Consider the following 18,037-nt stretch of genomic DNA (forward strand, 5'->3'; position numbering starts at 1 on the left):
GACTTGGGTACTTCGTGGACGCATTTTGTGTGTGTGTGTGTTTGTGTGTGTGTGTGTGTGTAGCTTATATACAAACATAAATTAGTCCTTAACGCACTATCATTTACGTAATAGTCAGTTGCAATGGTTTTGCATAACTTTAAAGCAACTTATATCCACATTATAACCGTAGTTTTATCAACAGAAGTAAGATCTCGAACATGATTGTGTAGTATCTGTTACGTTATTAAGTACGTACAAGCACAAAGCATCTCTTTTGCGTGTACCTTTTCCCTCGTGTGTCTCCATTCTATTCTCATTCCAACTCCTAATGTTAAAAATACAAATTGATATTTAAATCGTCGATAGTATTAGGAGTGCGATTTAATTTCAGAGGGAAAAGTGGAGGGAGACGTGTGTGTGCTATCCAACAAGCACACACACACACTCTCTCTCAAGAAATGTATCTTCCCATTTTCACGACGAGGAGAAGGAGGGGGGGGGGGGAAGGGGGGGGGATTTGGAGGTACTTAAAGNAAGATTTGTCCTGATCTTTGTTAATTTGACGCTGAATATTCTGGTTACCGGTGGTCGACGTTGAATTCGTGCTGGCAGTTGTGGTGAGATTCGGTAAAGCTTCAGCCGCGGCCGCACGTTCCGCCAAGAACCGCTCGAATTCCGATGACGTCAGTGATTCCTGATCGCCCTGCGCTCCGGGCTATAATACAAAAATATACGTACATGTATATTATATGGCATTCCCAGCGGATTCATCGTGAAGGCAAAAACGTGTAGAAACTCGGAAATTGATGCGAAATATACGCGATCTCTGAAATTCAGCTACGGTTATCATCGGAACAATTCACGATTTCGTACGGTACTTACCGTGCGATCTAACCAGGCCGCCATTTCACTGAATTCAGACTCCAGGTTCTGCTAAGTATCGAAAAACAAACACGAACATTGAACGAGACGATAAAAGAGGAAACGCAAACAATATATGATAACGTCGATGTAAACAAAGCCCAACAATAACATAATAAAAATCTAGATATATCTTCATGCTCTTTTGAAAGCAACGTATGTATTTACGTGTGACAGCTAATATTTAACATATATATAAGCAAGATTTGTGCCAAGAAAATTACTGTACCTTGTGCCCCTTTAGTATGTACGTGTGTGTGTCTTTCAAACTTCATCTATAGTATTTCTCCGCGTTTGAAACAACCTCAAATATATTTTTCTCGATAACCTCGATAAAGATAACATTTTTAAAGAATTCTAACAAAACTTCTAGAACAGAGTTCTTTAGTATTTTTAGTTAGCAAATAATTTGTAATACATTCGAAGTTGTCTCTGATAATAGAGATTTATAATAAGTGTTGTGAACACTTAGATCTCTCAAGATTACTCAGCCCTACTTTTTACTGCATTTGTCATATTAAAGTCAGCATCAAAGATAGATGGATTTGAACGTTCGTGTTTGACTATATAAAAATGAACGAATGTATAAAAGTAAATTTGTCGTGTGAGAAAAAGTCTTAATAAGTCACTACTAAGTTGATCCTAACAGCTAGTTTAAGGATGAAAGGAAGTTACGCACATTAGCTTGTGTAGCAGAAGCAGCTTGCTGCGGTATTTTAGGGTTATTGCGGTTGAGGATCGCTGTACTTAGGCTCCCACCTCTCACCTGCTCCTGATTATCCTCGTACTTGCTACCACTGCAATCGGAAATATCAGATCGTAATTGTATATAAACTATAAAAATATATATGTACCGAAGCAAAGTTGTGCGTGTGTGTGTGTAAAGTGACAGGCCTCGAAATGATTGAATATTCAATGTAAACTGCGTGTTGTCTCATCTTACCGGTTTTACAAATTAATATATGCCATAAATAATGGTGATTCACGGAGAACGATTAGAGCATTGTGCATTAATATTTCCTGTTGAAGTATCTTATTTTGAATTGATATCTCTATCATACGATGCTCATTTGTATAATATAAAGTAATATGTTAACAAGCTATGTAAGAAGCTGCGAAGACGCAGATTCAATGTAATGTAATGAAAAAAAAAAAAAAAAAGAAAAAAACTTTAACACGCAGTTACAAATGTAGTAATTTCAATTGTGTGACAATAAGATACTGCACCTATTCTTTGTTGTCTCGTATGTTGCATTGCGTGATTGTGCAAACATGTCGAATTCGTCGCTCTCTCCTTCCTTCTTCTCCTTTCGCTCCGCCTTGCTTTTGTCCACACCTTCGGCTGCACCTATTGTGTTCAACGAAAGGTGAGATAATATTTTGTATCAGTCTCTCGAGACAAAGTCAGGTACAAACGCGGCTGAATATGCGAGTAAGTCACTTTGTCAGAAATTTTACAGCTCGACACAATCTTTTTTTATAATTTTAAATTTTCGCTATTTTAACGCTCACCTAACTCGCTTATCTGTTTCGTTATGCCGTCCATATCATCGGACAGATCTATTAACGACTCCCCTTCTTTCTTGGTGACAGGTGGAGACGATTCCATATTCGGTGGCTGCCCAATCGTCTGAGCTAGTATAGCGCTCGCCGGAACCTGCATTTTATTCTTCGTATAGCGCGAGTAACGAAGAAAGAGGTTGTTCAGCTCGTCGTTGATGCGCAATAATTCAGCTGTCATTTCATCGTGGGCCAGTTTGCCGATTAAATCGACAACACGAACCTGCATCGCCTTGCATGTCGAATGAAGCTCCTGCGAACGATCATTTATATAACACTTATATAACGTACACTTTTCAGTTGGTAGTATAAATCTGCATATTAAAATTGACAAATAGTATAATCTCGCAAAAGAGAAAAATATCTCAGCGAAGCACACACGCGTAAATTAGCATAGACACGAGATGATGATAGATCTAGATGAATTCCAAATGAAAAGCAAACAGGATCCGTACGGTTAATAATTCAAGATCCGCGGAATCTGGTTGCTGATTACTGCTTTGGTCCGGACTCGTCAAGTATGCCAACATCTCTGATAGCACGCGCATATTTCCTTGAACGACGTCGAGTTCACTTTGCAGCTTGGCCATTTGCTGCTCGTTCAACTGAGTTAACTGGCCGACAGAATGCGTCTGCGGTGGTACAGGTTGCGTTCCCAACGATGCAGGCTGCTCGCTAGTGGTCAGGCTCGCCGGAGCTTGCTCTGATTCAGGTACACTCTGGAGAAGTGATATTCAAAGGAAGGCTCGACGGTAATAACGAAATAAACGGTAGCGAGATTCTATTCGAAGAACAACGGGACAGCTCACTCTTTCTGGCGTAATAATCGGCGCCATGGCGTCCAGATCGGTCATCGGGAACTGTATGCCCTTTATCTTTAACTCCTGATAAATTTGCACAACGCCCTGAGTATGCGGCTGATGACGGAATGTGTCCGCCCACGTTTGGATCAAGCTCAGAACTTTCTCTTGCACCGCGGTGGGCGGCTCGTTCTTCGGGCCGATCAGTTTAACCAGGTCCTGTACGAATTCTCTCGAACAAGCGAGAGCGTGAAAGCGCTTTCCGCAGTTTTTCACACACGTCTCCAGCACCTATCGCACAACAATATTATTCCTAGTCGTTTACGTAACTACTAGCACGACGTACACGTGCTAACGTGATATTCACACACAATAGACATTATCATAGTCCTCTAAGATACAATAACACACAACAGTACTACTGAATCTAATTGGGCTAATTGTGCGAATTGACTGAAGGTCAGAAGTATCAAATGGCACGCTTGATTACGGCAGTTGCGGTGCTACTTTGTCGTTGCAAACGCGCGTAAAATTGCGATTGTATCATGCACAGAGTTTACAACTAACATGAAACTATGTAAACTTCATCCGTGTCTGATACAGTTCGGTGCATGCGGCATTTCGCAGCGTGGTTTGATACTAACGGTAAGCGTATACATGACTATGGTATAATTTTTGCCCGCCGCTTGGGTAAGTCTGCGCTTGATCGCCTTGATAGCGTCCCTCGGACCGTCCTCGGTTTCGTTTATAATGTCGCATATCTCCATGTTAAGTGTCCAATTCTCACTTGGTAAGTTACCGTCCGTAGCGGACTCTGTAAGAACAAAATAAATAATACTGTAGACGCGCATCCCAGGCAGCATTTACTGTCACCGGTTGCAGTTTCGGCTCGGTTCAACAACGTTTCTCCTCCGCAGTGAGTACGAATTTCCTTGAAATCGTGCGTACACAATCATGAGTCACTGCGACCGATTGACTCTCTCTCGGGTCTCTCTCTCTCTCTCTCTCTCGCGCGCGTCGGAGTGAGGACGAGAGGAAGCCCGAGAGGACTACGTAATATCGACAACGATTCGATAACCGAGGAAGATAAAAATAAGGCGTTTACCGATCTTTTGTCCTACTGGCGTGGAAAAGGGATTGACCATTCCGAAAAGGGACATTTTCGTAGAACCTCGTAGGACCTGTGTGTGCGTTGACTGCGTGTCTTCTGCCGCGGGTACGTACGTCACTCGTCGCACATATGTATACGTCGCGCCCGCCAATCGGTGACAGCGTGTGACACGACCCGATCACACACCGACGAGAGATCTGTCAATTTCTCGTTACGAGTCCGAATGACAGAATCATATGACCTACGCAACGGTACAGGCGGATCATCGAATCCCAAACGTCACGGGAGGTAAGCGTGCCACCGGCCAATCGGAACCCACCGCGGTCCTCGGTGTTGCGGTCTCGCAATAGGCGCAAAACGCCCTTTGAAATAGGTTGCCGCTGCACACTCTCTCTCTCTCTCTCTCTCTCCGGTTGCACCTTCTCGTCCTTCGCTCTTCGCTCGAGCGCGAATACGCTCGTCCACTTTGAGTGCAATGAAGGTGCAGCTGAGCGGGGAGAGGGCAGGTGTAAATCTGTGTGGTTCACATTCGCAGTGTCGCGTGTTCGAAGTTTCGTCGTCGCTATGATGCGTTGTTGTTACCGTTGTTGCGTCTTTGACTCGTTGGATCTTGTATATTCCGTTGAATCGCTCAACGATTTGAGATCCCGCCTGAAGGACGTACGGACAATCTCTGGAAACAGAACGACCACGAGATCGCTCGCGTGGAAAAGATCCTCTTATGCCTTTTACGAAGGATGAGTAAAAGAAACGTGCTCGCTGAACATGCGACGCATGTCTCTCGACGAGAATTCCGCGACGTACTGAACACACAACGAATGCAGGAGTGGATAATTTTAGAACGAACTGCTACAAGCCGCGTATGCAGCTTTGACACTTTAAAACTCTCTCTCTCTCTCTCTCTCTCTCACTCACATACTCTCTCTCACTCACCGTCTCTCACGCGATGAATTCACTCGATCGTTACTTGGGGAAACAATTTGGACTAGATAACGGAGTAACTTCGTTCAATAATTCATGATGTGCATGTGTGTAGCATATCTTTCGAATGGATAGGTGAATTCTTAATCATCTCATATCAGAGAACGATAAGCGACGAACGCTTATCGCGCGTCGAAATTGGTATCGAGAGTTTTCTCTCTGTGTCAGGTTTGCGGCACGGTAAGTTCAACAGTTCTAATAGAAAGAGAAAAAAGGAAGTGCATTATTCAATATTTATAATAATTTAGAATTATAAATTTTTATTCACTACCGAAACGGTTAAATAAACATAGCATGTTCTCGTGTATAGGTAATAATTCTCGATACCCGGTATTTCTCGACGCATGAAAAAAAATCTATGGAAAGTACAATTTGGACCGGATTTATTTTACAATTGGAGAAAAGAAAAATGTTTCTCCAAGCCACTCGGTCATACGAGGATCGAAGTCACGTCGAATATCACTTTGTGTATTATTTCTGAAATTCGAGATTCGAGACTCATGTTGTACGCTTTTGAAATAATTTAATCCACGCGACAGCCCGTCGCACATGTAAACACAGGATGAATCATCGCGAATAATCAAACGTCATGTCGTACTTGTGCGATTTTCTACACTCGAAGCGAGACACGTGCGATTCGAGATACACGCGAACGGAGTAGGATGGGGAATAAAGGTGTAGTGTAATACACCGGAGTGTAGACAGCCGCATACGCGACGAACCAATTCAAGGGCAGACTCCTATGCAAATTTATTGGCTCAGTTGCTACAACGTAGAAAATGGGAACCAATAAAGTATACTATCCGCCGCATGCGGTAGTGACGTTGTTTTGCCGCACTAATTGCAAATCGTGCTGAAGCTCATGCAATGATATTTGTACCGTCATTTTGCCATTTTTGTTTGATATATATGTTAAAACGAAGTTTCTTCGGAAATTTTGACCGTGAACGATATTTCAGGAAAGCGCAGAACGGAGCAATCACTCGTAAATCGTTGGAGTAATTTAGGAGTGTATCATTATCGGAGCAATTGCAATAACAGTTTCCACCTGAGAAGGATCTCCAATTCTACATTCAAGTACTCAAGATTCACTCTCTGTCATATTCGGAATAGAAAATGCATATACATATATATAAAGTTGACACTGGTATTAATAATGCATAATCGATGCAAATTCCGGATTGTGCGAGTAATTCCGCTTCTTTCCCACTTTTCCAGTGTCAACGTAATCAAAATCGGAGTCCTTCATGACATCAGCCGAACATTTCATTAGTCTTATAACAGTTGCGAGTGCAAAGAAATTAGCCACTGCGCTTGTTGTCTGCTTCATTATATATCATGGAGTCATACATCTTATTTATGGTATGATAGAAATAATGGCTGTGTTAAAAAAACACAAGCGATCAATGAACAGTCAATGATTATTGATCTTTGCTGTTAGATCTCTAAATTTAGAATTATGTTGACGAATTACTCAACCGTTATGTTTTCTGAACGTAACCAATGTGTGTTACTTCACTATATATTGATTTGATTACTTATTTCATGTACTATTCTTAGAAAGTTTCTTGTTCAAAGGTAATGTTTTTATGACGTTGATTATGTGACAATCTTTTTAATTGCTATTAAGCTTCTTTAAAGTGTCTTTAATAAATAAATCATTGATATTCTGCTTTATGTATCTATAGGTAGCGATTCTTGCAAATGGTTATTGACAGAAGGTAGATATAAAGGAGATAAAGAATGGCAGCCCTACGGATGCATGATGCACCATTACACGCAAACGTAAGATTATCATATTTAAATTATTTCAAGCTATTCCTAGACAGACATATTTCAATATATTGTCCACATCGTGACTAGAATGCATCCTCACACAACAAGTATTTTAGCAGTATATAAAAGAAAATCGTCTGATATCACGAAAATTACGACAATATTTTGATGTCGTAAAAATCGCTACTTATTTTGCCTGAAAGAGAACGCAATGAATTCGGAATTATCGTGCTGATAAAAAATCAATGTTTTGATTAAAATTGTGGCATAATAAATGAATATTTCTCAAAACATATTTTAAACATGTTATACTGTTGCAGTGGCATCATAAAGTACACATTAAATGTTTATTATGTTCAGCATTTCTGATCTGGGCATTTTCGTACAAGAAAATCTTTATTTTTACACAGAGACAGCAGAAGATGTATGCGGTATCTAGCTTTCATGGGCCACCGTAATCACTTCGCATTTATCGGCGATATTAGAGTAAGACAATTGTATAAATCCTTTGTCTCACAATTTATGGTCGATGGCAAAGCATCAGATCTCACGGAATTGCCTGAGAACTCGGACTTGGGCTTCAACGACGGGCAGCTTAAGTTAAATGTGCAATTTTTATGGAGGCCACGACTTGATAATTCTATGATAATGGACCTTAGAGGCTGGATGGTAACATGTACACATTATATATTATACAACATGACATATATATATATATATAGTTCATCTGTACGGGATTATTAAAGGTGAAACAGTCAAATTTAATGTATCCTCATTGTTGCAGAATACAGACGCACCTAGCGTGATCGTCGCTGGTTCCGCCGCGGCTGTGATTCTCGCGAACAATAACAGTGATACGCAGCTTTATTCAGAATACAGTACCGGCTTGATCCGGCTGGTACAGCCAGTAGATTTCCTAGCTAAAAAGGGGTCCCAGTTTCTATGGCTCCTACAAGATCCTGTGCTCAAAGAAAGACTGCCTGCACAATTGTCGAGCTTAGATAACAAGCAGGTTAATCTGTGCAACAAAGCGGCAGAGAAGGTAACACATCAATGTAATACAATTCTTCTGGTCAATTCTTTAAAGGAGAAATACTAAATGCTTCGTAAAATCGCCATACACACAGATATTGTCTCACAGTGAGACTCACATATGGCAAAGCAGTAAACTAGTCGGTACAGGTGTCCTTGAACAAAGTCCAGACGGCTACTTGGCAAGTCCATTGTCACTTCGTCATAAAGTTCAGATACTGTTAAACACGTACTGCAATGACCATATGAATTTCGACGACGGTAGTTGCTGCAGTTATCCCGAGCCAGCGACCACCTTGCAACTGCTAAGTCTGTCCGCACTCGCATTATGGTAAAGAATGTTTCGATTATTTTATTCATGTATCAACAGTGTGTGTTTCACGAAGGAAGTAAGCACGGTGATTTGTCGCAGTATAACAATAGGAGGAGCCGCGTGGCTATATAGAAAATTCTGCAAGTATCGTTCGGAGATGTCTTATTCTCACGTCACCACCGAGGAAGTGGAAGATGCAGAAGAAGCAGGCACTTCGGAGGTCATTCAAGTTAAGCAACCCGAAGTGCAAGACTTTTATACTCTCATCACGTCATTGGCCCTCTTCTCGATTATATTGGCGTATTTTTATTTGTGCGACAGGTAAGCAATAACCGCAGTGTTTTCCGGTATCTAGATTAAATTATTATCCAGATGAATAAATAGATCATCTTTATCTAGATGGAAGAAATGCAAAATGTATTATCTTAGATGAAAAAAAGTATTATCTCACCCAAAAATTATCTGAAATGATGCTATGGTCCATATTCTGAACTCATTTTTCGATCAAATGAATGAAATAATATAGATCTGTGTGTTAAGCCCGTATCAGACTAGGGATTGGAGGTTAGATTTCAACGAATCAACAAATTACGGTTTTATAATTTTTAAAATACACTTGTTTCACTTTAACTTATTCCACCAATTCAGTAATGCAATTAAAAGGAACAGACTATTTGTTTCAATTGATTAATCCACTTTAAGCCCGTATTAAACTGTAGACTGTGAGTGAGCAGTCAATAATTATTGGTCTTTTTTGTCAGATCCTTAGAGTCATTACGTTGACAAATTGCCTAACCGTTGTGCAATTTTATGATCTGCGTAAATTTTATTATAAATTCTTCTAAAGTTTCTCATAAAAACAATATCATCTAAAATCAATAAAAAAGTATCTAGATAAGTAGAGCTGCTTGTCTTATCTATCATCTAGATAAATCAAAAGCAAAATCATCTTTATCTCATCTAAGACGAATTTTTCGGATTTTCATTTCATCTTCATCCAGATGAATCTGAAATCACCTAAGGCAAACACTAACAATAACATATCTAACCGAATCTGCAGTTTCATTTGCACACTGTGCGTAGTATCTTTAATGTCTGACTCTTCTCCTCATACCTCACATTTTATCTGCAGGACAAATTTCTTCATGAAGGAGAATAAATATTACAGCGAATTCAGCTTTTGGTTACCACTTGGTTATATCCTGGCTCTTGGATTGTTCTTCACTGAAGATCGTGAGAGAGGACCAAGCGCGTTAAATCGAGAGCAAACGGACGAATGGAGAGGTCTGATGCAAGCGGTCGTGCTCATATACCATGTTACCGGTGCCAAAAATGTTTTACCCATTTACATGTACTTAAGATTAATTAACTCTGCTTACTTATTTTTGTCTGGATACGGGCACTTTTGTTATTTTTGGCAAACCGGTGACGTATCCCTCGTCAGATTTGCCAGAGTACGTATCAGAAGAGTCGTGTTATTTTTACTGAGATTACATTTTTGCTTGGAAACAAATCCCTGTGTTACAGGTCATGTTCAGGCTAAATTTATTGGCGGTATCGCTGTGCCTCTGCATGAACAGGCCCTACCAGTTCTACCACTTCGTGCCGTTAGTGTCGTTCTGGTTCCTAGTTATTTACTTCCTGGCCTGGCTGCCGCCTCGAATATATTCTGGAAGTTTGGCAGAATACGGCCCGAGGGTCTTATTGTACTTCGCTCTGAAGCTGCTGGGACTCGTGTCGATAATCACCATATTGTACATGTCAGAGGTAATATAGACGACCTTTCTTTAGGGTCTTGAATTTCGAGGTGTAACACGCTTCATCAGTGCAGGTGTTCTTCGAGAAAGTTTTCGTTACGAGACCCTGGAAGGCACTGTTCGTAACGACCGACGACGACATTCGCGAGTGGTGGTCTCGCTGGAGAGTCGACAGATACAGCGTGGCTTGGGGCTTGACCTTCGGAGCTGGCCTCGTAGCCCTTCAACGAATAGATCATATTCCGGGCACCGCTCTGTCCTCTCTGCTGGCGTTGGTCTCCCTCATAGCGTACACCACATTCACGATTTTGTGCCATTCTGTATCAGAATGCGAAGAGATCCACTCTTACGTCGCTTTTATTCCGGTAGGCTATCAGACGTCCCGTTTCATCGCATCTTCAATTATATATTGATATTGTGTTGTCACTGAATGAAGAGGGTTTACTAAATTGAAACATTCGAATTTTTCAAACTCACAGTAAAGTTATAACGTATCACCCACCGATAATAGCGATTTGCTTTCAATTCATAGATATTTACTTTCATTTGTATATTTAATTATTGTCCGATTGTAGATTATAGGATATATCGCTTTGCGAAACGCGTCCTTGGCACTAAGGGGGAAACATTCCGCGCTTTTGGCTGGACTGGGTAGGATAAGTTTGGAAACTCTAGTCGCGCAGGGCCACATATGGCTGGCGGCAGATTCGCACGGAGTGCTCGTACTGTTACCAAGATTCCCAGTATTGAATCTACTGGTCACGTCGTTCATATTCATCTGCGCCAGTCATGAGGTAAAAATACGGACTGTCTCTCCCATTACTAAGACGTGAGATTGTGTAATTTCAGCAAAAATTGTAATCTACATAGGGATGGGAATTTCGTCTTTCAGATTCACAGATTGACGCATGTACTGGCACCGTACGCGGTGCCAAACGACTGGAAATTAGTAGCTCGCAATCTGCTGTTGTTTATCACCGTGTTAGTACCTATCGGCATTCATGACGGAATGTTTTAAAAAAAAAATAGGAGCCTCGTCTTTATAAAAGTTACAGAAAATATTTGCAGTATTAATATACAGAGAATAAATTTTCATATCATAAGTAGCGAAAGATTAGAGCGAAATTAGATACACACAGACATGTATCGTGCTTTTCTTACATGACGAAGTGGCAATTGCATATCATCATGATATATATATATATATATAATTCGGGCAAAACAATATTTCATTTGGAAAAAAACAGCAGTTTATTTATTTTATATGTCATGTCTTATTTGTAATCCACGTGTTTCACAATTTTATAAAATTGTCCAATTTAAAATTGCAATATACGTACATGTGTAATACATAATGCATCTAATTAAATACACTGTTGTAAACGTGTCATTGTAGAGAAACCGTGAAAATCTTGGTTCTTGCGGGAGCAAGAGTCGTGATAAAAGTGAAACTCCTGTTGAACAATGGGAATTTTATTTAATTTGTTACCTAAAGTGTTTTACGTTGATAATTTTGCAAATTCAACTAGTCAGTGCGACAGTAACCATTGCTGATTATCATCGGCTTGTTTACGTGTTGTGTTTCACATGGCTCGTGTATATGTCATAGCCAAGGGATATCGTATTGTCATAGAGCACTCGGTATCGCGTGGGAAGGAAATAGAAATTAATGATTTGCGCTGGAGGCCATATGATCCACTCAGCTATATACAGTCTGTGTGCTTTTGTTCGGATTTCTTCCTTCAGTTCTGCCAGACTGCTGTTCTCTAGCAGAGCTAATGTCAAGAAAAAGACACTTATGCAAAAAGGTGAACAAATCAATTGATCTATAACCACCTTTCTTAGAACTATACCGAGGGTACGTCCAATCATTTTGGCGTCCAGGAAATTGTACCAGTAATGGCAGAGTATCCCAATAGACATACCGGATATGGCCATGTTTCTTGTTCTGGTAAAACTCCACCTGTCCCACTGACCCTGAGATAAAAAAGATTGTTATTGAGTTAGAAGTTATTGCGATACTTTAAAAATTGCATACATAAGAATGCTGTAAGTCTATATTTATATCAAACCTTCAATATTTCATAATGCTGCTCTATAACATCTCCGGCACCAGATAGAAAAATTGATATTCCTACATTTGTATATAATAAATTTTTAGGTGAAAATAAGCGTTCTTTTAAAACACTCACTCTACCAAAGACTAGTTTTGCTCCTCTCGCCATGCTCATCGCCTAAAACATAAAATGTCATTATTAAGTATACTACTGTTGCATTATATTTAATTCCTCTGATTTGTGATTAGTAACACATCAATACAATGAAACTTCAATACAATGAAAAGCTTCTACAGTAGTTATTACAACATCCAAAGAATGGAATTCCTTATTTTACAAAAAACAGATTTGTTATTTTATTCGCGCCATCATAAATGACTGTTAATTATCACATACCATAATTATTTGATCTCGAGGATACTAAATATTCAAGTTACTTCATGTACATAAACCGCATAAAATGACCATATTATGACGGTAAATACAATTAGAAATGGCAAAAGCAATCACGTGCTGCGAAGACGTTATGTAGGGCTACAGTTAACCAACATTTGTAACCAAAATAAGAAGCATTTCTTACACATCAAATTGTTAGGTTAGTTTAACTTAGGTTATGTACCTGTAAAATACGAAGTTTTGTATAAAGGCGAATAAATTTCACACAATTATAGTGACACTAGAAATTCCTGCAATAAAGACAGATCCCTCATATCAGAAAGAAATACAAGTATCTCCACAGAAATTTCTTCTCACAGAAATTTTTATCGTATTCAATTTGTCGCGCCTTCATCTTTAATTGTATAACGCAAAACGATCAGTGACGTGGAAATCATCTGCATGTAATGCCTGTATCGGACTACGGGTTAGGATTGAGATGGAAGAAATCTGACCAATTAGTGCTAACTTCACTAAATCTCACTGAACTTGAGTTCAGTTAACTTTGCATTAGGTCTGTTCGTTTTCGCTGCACTAGTTCAGCGATGAAGCGAAAACGAACAGACCTATTGATTGACCAAATTCAATTTAATTTCAGTGGTCACATTTAGCAGAACATTTAATTTGCAATTGTTGGAAGTTCTCTGAGCTGAAGTTGGATTATTCTTTTAGATCTAATAATGTCAATCAGCACAAGAAACTTTCAAAAGTTGCAAACTAAACGTTCTACTGAACGCGGCCAATCTCCAATCCATAGTCTGATACGGGATTAAGTTCGGTTTACAATAGATGTTTAAGCCTTAAGAAATTGACCAATCACAGTTGATTATTCTCTTCACACTCGACTGTGATTGGTCAATTTTTTAAAGTTTAAAGCTTAAAACACCTATTGTAGACCGAGATTAAATATTTATTTCAAAATGCAGCGAATATCCACGTAGTTTTGGTAAACAAGCCCGATGATTTTTTTCTCGATCGGTTGTTTTTATCAGGTGGACTTTAATCTCTCGGACGACACATCGATGAATTAATTAATTTCAAGAATGTAGCCAAAGATTTAGTAGCTGACTGTGTAATGACTTCGGTGAAGTCGTTAAAAAACAAATAGATAGCGGCTAAGCGGTCACCAGCTGGTCACTTAGCCGCTATCTCACAATTGTTTACGACTTGACGTGGAGAGACGCATGACTGCACGTATAGGTGTGCGTGGAACAATCCGAGGAAATATCCGTTCGTCATTGACGTGATACGACTTTGATCATGTGGTGTGCCATGTAGAATGCTTCATGTTCCGTAGATGAGAGAGAGAGAGAGAAAGAATATCTACGGGGATCGAGGGATCCTTAACTGATCGATTTCCGCGATTTCCCATCGAGCCAGTTGTAGCAATTCGTGCGAGATAACGTTTGGTCGCGCATCGATAACGTAGCCGGTGTTATGTAATTTTATCATGATACACCGTCCAACATCCTCGCCACGCAATCAGGTCAGTACATCCTCAACCGTCAGAAAGTGAGGTTAAACACGGGGGTTTAATTGAAGCTTTATCGCTCTTCCTCCAGTACACCGCGAAACTCCGAGCTTCTGGCAACTTTTCCGAAAGTTCTTCCCCGCTCGGCCTGCACGATTTCACTTTGTAAATATATTATACATGTGTTCTTTCTCATGCAATTCCTTAAAGTATATAAGTTATGCACATATATTTGCGTATATTCTCTCATTTTTCACCAGAATGTTTATGTAGAGCTTATTATTAATACTGTACAAAGCATATGTTAATTACAAAGCTTCTTCTGAAAGGATTATATACATCACATAATTGTTATTGTCTGGCAGTATTATATATCAATCCCTGTTTTTTCTATTCTTAATAGCTGGAAGTAAATTTTGATATTCTGGAGTTGCGTAAAGACACATACCTTACACATTGCATGTGTTTGAAAATATAATGATGTATTATTTCTGAATGGAGAATTAGATTTTCAAAGTAATTTAATATTAACAAGTAACAAACAGCACGATACGATAAGCAATGACGAGCGGATCTTGGAATGTTCTGGTGACGGGAGGTGCTGGTTATATTGGTTCTCACACTGTCTTGGAACTATTGCAAGCAGATTTTCAGGTGGTGGTAATAGACAACCTAAGCAATGCATACAAAGGTGAGGCCAACCAGGCATTCAGCACAGCCGCTACAAATTGTATATATATACACTGTGTTCCATAAAACCAAACCATATACAAATAACATAGTTAATTGTATCATTCTTGTCTCTATTCTATTTAATAATCAATATTCCTCTAATATATTTCCTTTATATCAGAGATATAGCAGAATGAATTAGTTACAAATTCTAATGTTTACTTTTAACAAATTGATACTTCATTCTTATGCATTAAATATTATAATATCTTATAACAGAAGACAATTATGCATGCTTATTGTTATATACATTGTAAATTAATCTTTTTCAAATATATTATATAGTTCCTCTCATATTCACAGATTCAACTTCTGAAAAACCAGAATGTCTTCTCAGAGTGGAAAAATTGACAGGCAAAAATATCATATTTATTAATTGTGATATTGTAAATATCAATGACCTGAGAAGCGTGTTTCAGAAGGTAGTAAATAGATTTATAATAGACAAGTTAGTTTAAAGAATTTCTTCATAACGTGAGAGATTCAGACTTACTGATATCACATTACAGCACACATTCCATTGCGTTATACATTTTGCTGCACTGAAGGCAGTTGGGGAATCATGTCAGAAACCACTCGAGTACTATAGAGCCAACGTCACTGGGACTGTAAATTTACTGGAAGTTATGTTGGAAAATAACGTGAAGCGTTTCATTTACTCCAGCAGCGCCACGGTTTATGGGGTACCTGAGAAACTTCCTCTGATGGAAAATATGAAGACTGGCGATTGCACAAATCCTTACGGAAGGACGAAATTCATGGTCGAAGAAATATTGAAGGATTTGTGTATATCAGACAAGGTGTGTCATCACGATTAGTCGCTTGTATTTCGTTATAATAAGAAGCGTTACTTTCAGGAATTTTCCGTTATATCATTGAGATATTTTAACCCCGTTGGTGCTCATCCTTCAGGTCAGATCGGTGAAGACCCAAATGGTATTCCAAATAATTTGATGCCCTACATCGCGCAAGTTTCTGTCGGGAAGAGAGACACATTGTATGTTTATGGCAATGACTATGACACGCCTGATGGCACGGGTATGTCGGAGGTTTGCACACTTTTAACTACAGGAAATATGATTAGATAAAAGTTTTTTTGAGGAGAACGGTTATCGTGTTGTGTTTTAAAAATATATATAGAAAGGACATTATAAAGAGAGATTTATGTCAATTATAATTGAAATATTGTTATAGGTGTACGTGATTATATCCATATCATGGATTTGGCAGGAGGACACGTTAAAGCGATGATTTATCAAAAGACTGATAAACCAACTGGATTTAAACCGATAAATCTTGGTACCGGTAAGGGTTATTCCGTACTCGAAGTTATACGGGCATTTGAGATAGCATCCAGGAAAAAAATACCGTACAAAATAGTCGAACGTAGGCCTGGTGACATATCTGCTAGTTACGCGGACGCTAATATTGCTAAGAAGGAACTTGGATGGGTCGCCACGAAGACTATGGATGATATGTGTATGTGTATATGTGTATGTGTATATTAACGATTGAATTTGCAAACACATATATATATATATATATATATAATATATTAAAATACATATAACGTTCTAAAAATTAGAATTATTTTTCCACAGGCGCAGACACGTGGAGATGGCAGCAAATTAATCCAAATGGTTATAAACACTAATAGATATCTGTCGTATCTAAGTGACTATATAAAGAATCGAAAAGTGTTATACTTTACTTTCCATATCATCGGATAGATAACGAAACCATGGTGGTATATAGTTACCAAAGTTTAGACCAAAGTGTAAGAAAGAAGTAGTTATTTTTATCTTCTGTTACATTAAGTGATTCTAACATGAATTCATCCAATATATTTTAACATTTATACACGTTGAAGTTAAATTCTATAATTGCAATGTGCTGTGCCATTTTAAATCTAAATATCGCACAATATATGAACAATATATCGCGATAAGAGTATGTATAGTCTCCCATATAAGTACAAAAAATAATACTTTTGTATGTATTCGTGTACATGTATCATTAATGGTGTAAAAGGTGTAAATGAAAAAAATATCGATATAAATAAAACGAATTTACAATTTATCATTGAAAAAATAGTTGGATCTCTGGTTATATGTTCGGAAAATCAATACTTTTGATAAAATACAATTTTTAAAGTTTATACATGGGTTATAGAACNTCCATAATTAGCATTTATTAGAACACACATAAAGTGTATTGAAAAAAATCATTAAAAAATTTGCGTCAGATTTTCTTATGTAGATTCATCACATTGAAATCTGGAACAATCAGTAAAATATTCAACTATGTTCACGCGCTCGCGTTATGTTTTGCATCTTTCTGATTAATTTCGTTTTTAACAAGAGAAACGGTAACAGTAATTATACATTTAACACTGTCACTTTATTTCGTTTCATATAAAGCGCATACAAAATATATACACATATAGTCTCGTTGCTCCGTCGAACATTTTCGTTGATATATTCCTGTTACAAAATATTACATAAATTCACATAAATCTATATCGATCATTTATAAAAATAGGACATCTACGCTCGGTCAGAAAGTTTATTCATATTTTATATAAGGAGAACATTCGAGGCACTTACATGTAGGGAAAGATATAAATGCATCGCATTCATACATGAAAAATAGATTGATATGCAATTTTACATTATATTGTCTCCATTACTTAAGTATATTTAAGTCTACATTTATTTTATAAAAACAATTTTTTTCGTTGAAATCTTGTCAATAACATTGTAGTCGAAGTAATTGTATATATAATTCAGGATGCCTTATATATAGATATAATTTTTATTTATATGATTAAAGTTATNTTTTTTTTATTATGCTATACATATATATATATATATATATATGTATATATATATATATATATAATTTATGATCGCAATATATATTTTTGTATACGATATACTAGTGACACTGTTTCTCTTAACAACCACACTATTTGCGATGTGTCTCCTGCATCAAACAGCTAAATTAAAATTCTATAATTAAGACTTCAAAACGAGATACAAATATATCCTTTGTTCGAATACATAAGAACGATCTTACTTCTTATCAGTCTAATAAAAAAAAAAAAATA

General features: G+C 38.0%; 4 protein-coding genes across 17 annotated transcripts; 2 read left to right on the forward strand and 2 right to left on the reverse strand.

Annotated features, from left to right (window-relative positions):
• Nucleotides 1-177: 177 nt before the first annotated feature.
• On the reverse strand, nucleotides 178-5,160 carry LOC106750953 (TOM1-like protein 2). The gene is made up of 10 exons (XM_014631645.1): nucleotides 4,369-5,160; nucleotides 3,908-4,077; nucleotides 3,273-3,554; nucleotides 2,919-3,182; nucleotides 2,416-2,716; nucleotides 2,131-2,251; nucleotides 1,583-1,700; nucleotides 865-915; nucleotides 510-697; nucleotides 178-307 (listed from the first exon to the last, which is right to left on the reverse strand). Exons 1-10 carry the CDS (start codon nucleotides 4,421-4,423, stop codon nucleotides 178-180), a joined length of 1,680 nt encoding a protein of 559 aa, XP_014487131.1. The 5' UTR covers nucleotides 4,424-5,160.
• On the forward strand, nucleotides 4,108-11,324 carry LOC106750961 (CAS1 domain-containing protein 1). Of its 5 annotated transcripts, none has more exons than XM_014631670.1 (12): nucleotides 4,108-4,179; nucleotides 6,315-6,432; nucleotides 6,574-6,717; nucleotides 7,044-7,140; nucleotides 7,542-7,800; nucleotides 7,916-8,173; nucleotides 8,259-8,494; nucleotides 8,576-8,797; nucleotides 9,609-10,243; nucleotides 10,303-10,598; nucleotides 10,809-11,027; nucleotides 11,126-11,324. In XM_014631670.1, the coding sequence occupies exons 3-12, from the start codon at nucleotides 6,603-6,605 to the stop codon at nucleotides 11,249-11,251; spliced, it is 2,463 nt and encodes an 820-aa protein (XP_014487156.1). In that variant the 5' UTR covers nucleotides 4,108-4,179; nucleotides 6,315-6,432; nucleotides 6,574-6,602; the 3' UTR covers nucleotides 11,252-11,324. The 5 variants fall into 5 exon arrangements, with proteins under 5 accessions (XP_014487156.1, XP_014487154.1, XP_014487155.1 ...); XM_014631668.1 differs by lacking the exon at nucleotides 4,108-4,179 and adding an exon at nucleotides 5,152-5,234; XM_014631669.1 differs by lacking the exon at nucleotides 4,108-4,179 and adding an exon at nucleotides 5,266-5,535.
• Nucleotides 11,325-11,471: 147 nt separating this feature from the next.
• On the reverse strand, nucleotides 11,472-13,157 carry LOC106750962 (mpv17-like protein 2). 5 transcript variants are annotated; one of them, XM_014631676.1, is made up of 4 exons: nucleotides 12,687-12,856; nucleotides 12,306-12,467; nucleotides 12,087-12,210; nucleotides 11,472-12,008 (listed from the first exon to the last, which is right to left on the reverse strand). In XM_014631676.1, exons 1-4 carry the CDS (start codon nucleotides 12,687-12,689, stop codon nucleotides 11,803-11,805), a joined length of 495 nt encoding a protein of 164 aa, XP_014487162.1. In that variant the 5' UTR covers nucleotides 12,690-12,856; the 3' UTR covers nucleotides 11,472-11,802. The 5 variants fall into 5 exon arrangements, with proteins under 5 accessions (XP_014487162.1, XP_014487160.1, XP_014487159.1 ...); XM_014631674.1 differs by having other exon boundaries at nucleotides 11,474-11,687; nucleotides 11,779-12,210; nucleotides 12,687-12,855; XM_014631677.1 differs by having other exon boundaries at nucleotides 11,917-12,008; nucleotides 12,070-12,210; nucleotides 12,687-12,859.
• A 543-nt stretch (nucleotides 13,158-13,700) lies between these two features.
• Nucleotides 13,701-17,008, forward strand: LOC106750959 (UDP-glucose 4-epimerase). 6 transcript variants are annotated; one of them, XM_014631659.1, is made up of 8 exons: nucleotides 13,701-14,211; nucleotides 14,288-14,361; nucleotides 14,600-14,887; nucleotides 15,232-15,350; nucleotides 15,438-15,728; nucleotides 15,786-15,966; nucleotides 16,123-16,421; nucleotides 16,530-17,008. In XM_014631659.1, exons 3-8 carry the CDS (start codon nucleotides 14,758-14,760, stop codon nucleotides 16,656-16,658), a joined length of 1,149 nt encoding a protein of 382 aa, XP_014487145.1. In that variant the 5' UTR covers nucleotides 13,701-14,211; nucleotides 14,288-14,361; nucleotides 14,600-14,757; the 3' UTR covers nucleotides 16,659-17,008. The 6 variants fall into 6 exon arrangements, with proteins under 6 accessions (XP_014487145.1, XP_014487149.1, XP_014487146.1 ...); XM_014631663.1 differs by having other exon boundaries at nucleotides 14,732-14,887; XM_014631665.1 differs by having other exon boundaries at nucleotides 13,704-14,211; nucleotides 16,123-16,407; nucleotides 16,530-16,677.
• Nucleotides 17,009-18,037: the final 1,029 nt, after the last annotated feature.

The sequence above is a fragment of the Dinoponera quadriceps genome, unplaced genomic scaffold, assembly GCF_001313825.1.
Source record: "Dinoponera quadriceps isolate SergipeBrazil2010 unplaced genomic scaffold, ASM131382v1 scaffold7306, whole genome shotgun sequence".
Taxonomy (NCBI): Eukaryota; Metazoa; Arthropoda; class Insecta; order Hymenoptera; family Formicidae; genus Dinoponera; species Dinoponera quadriceps.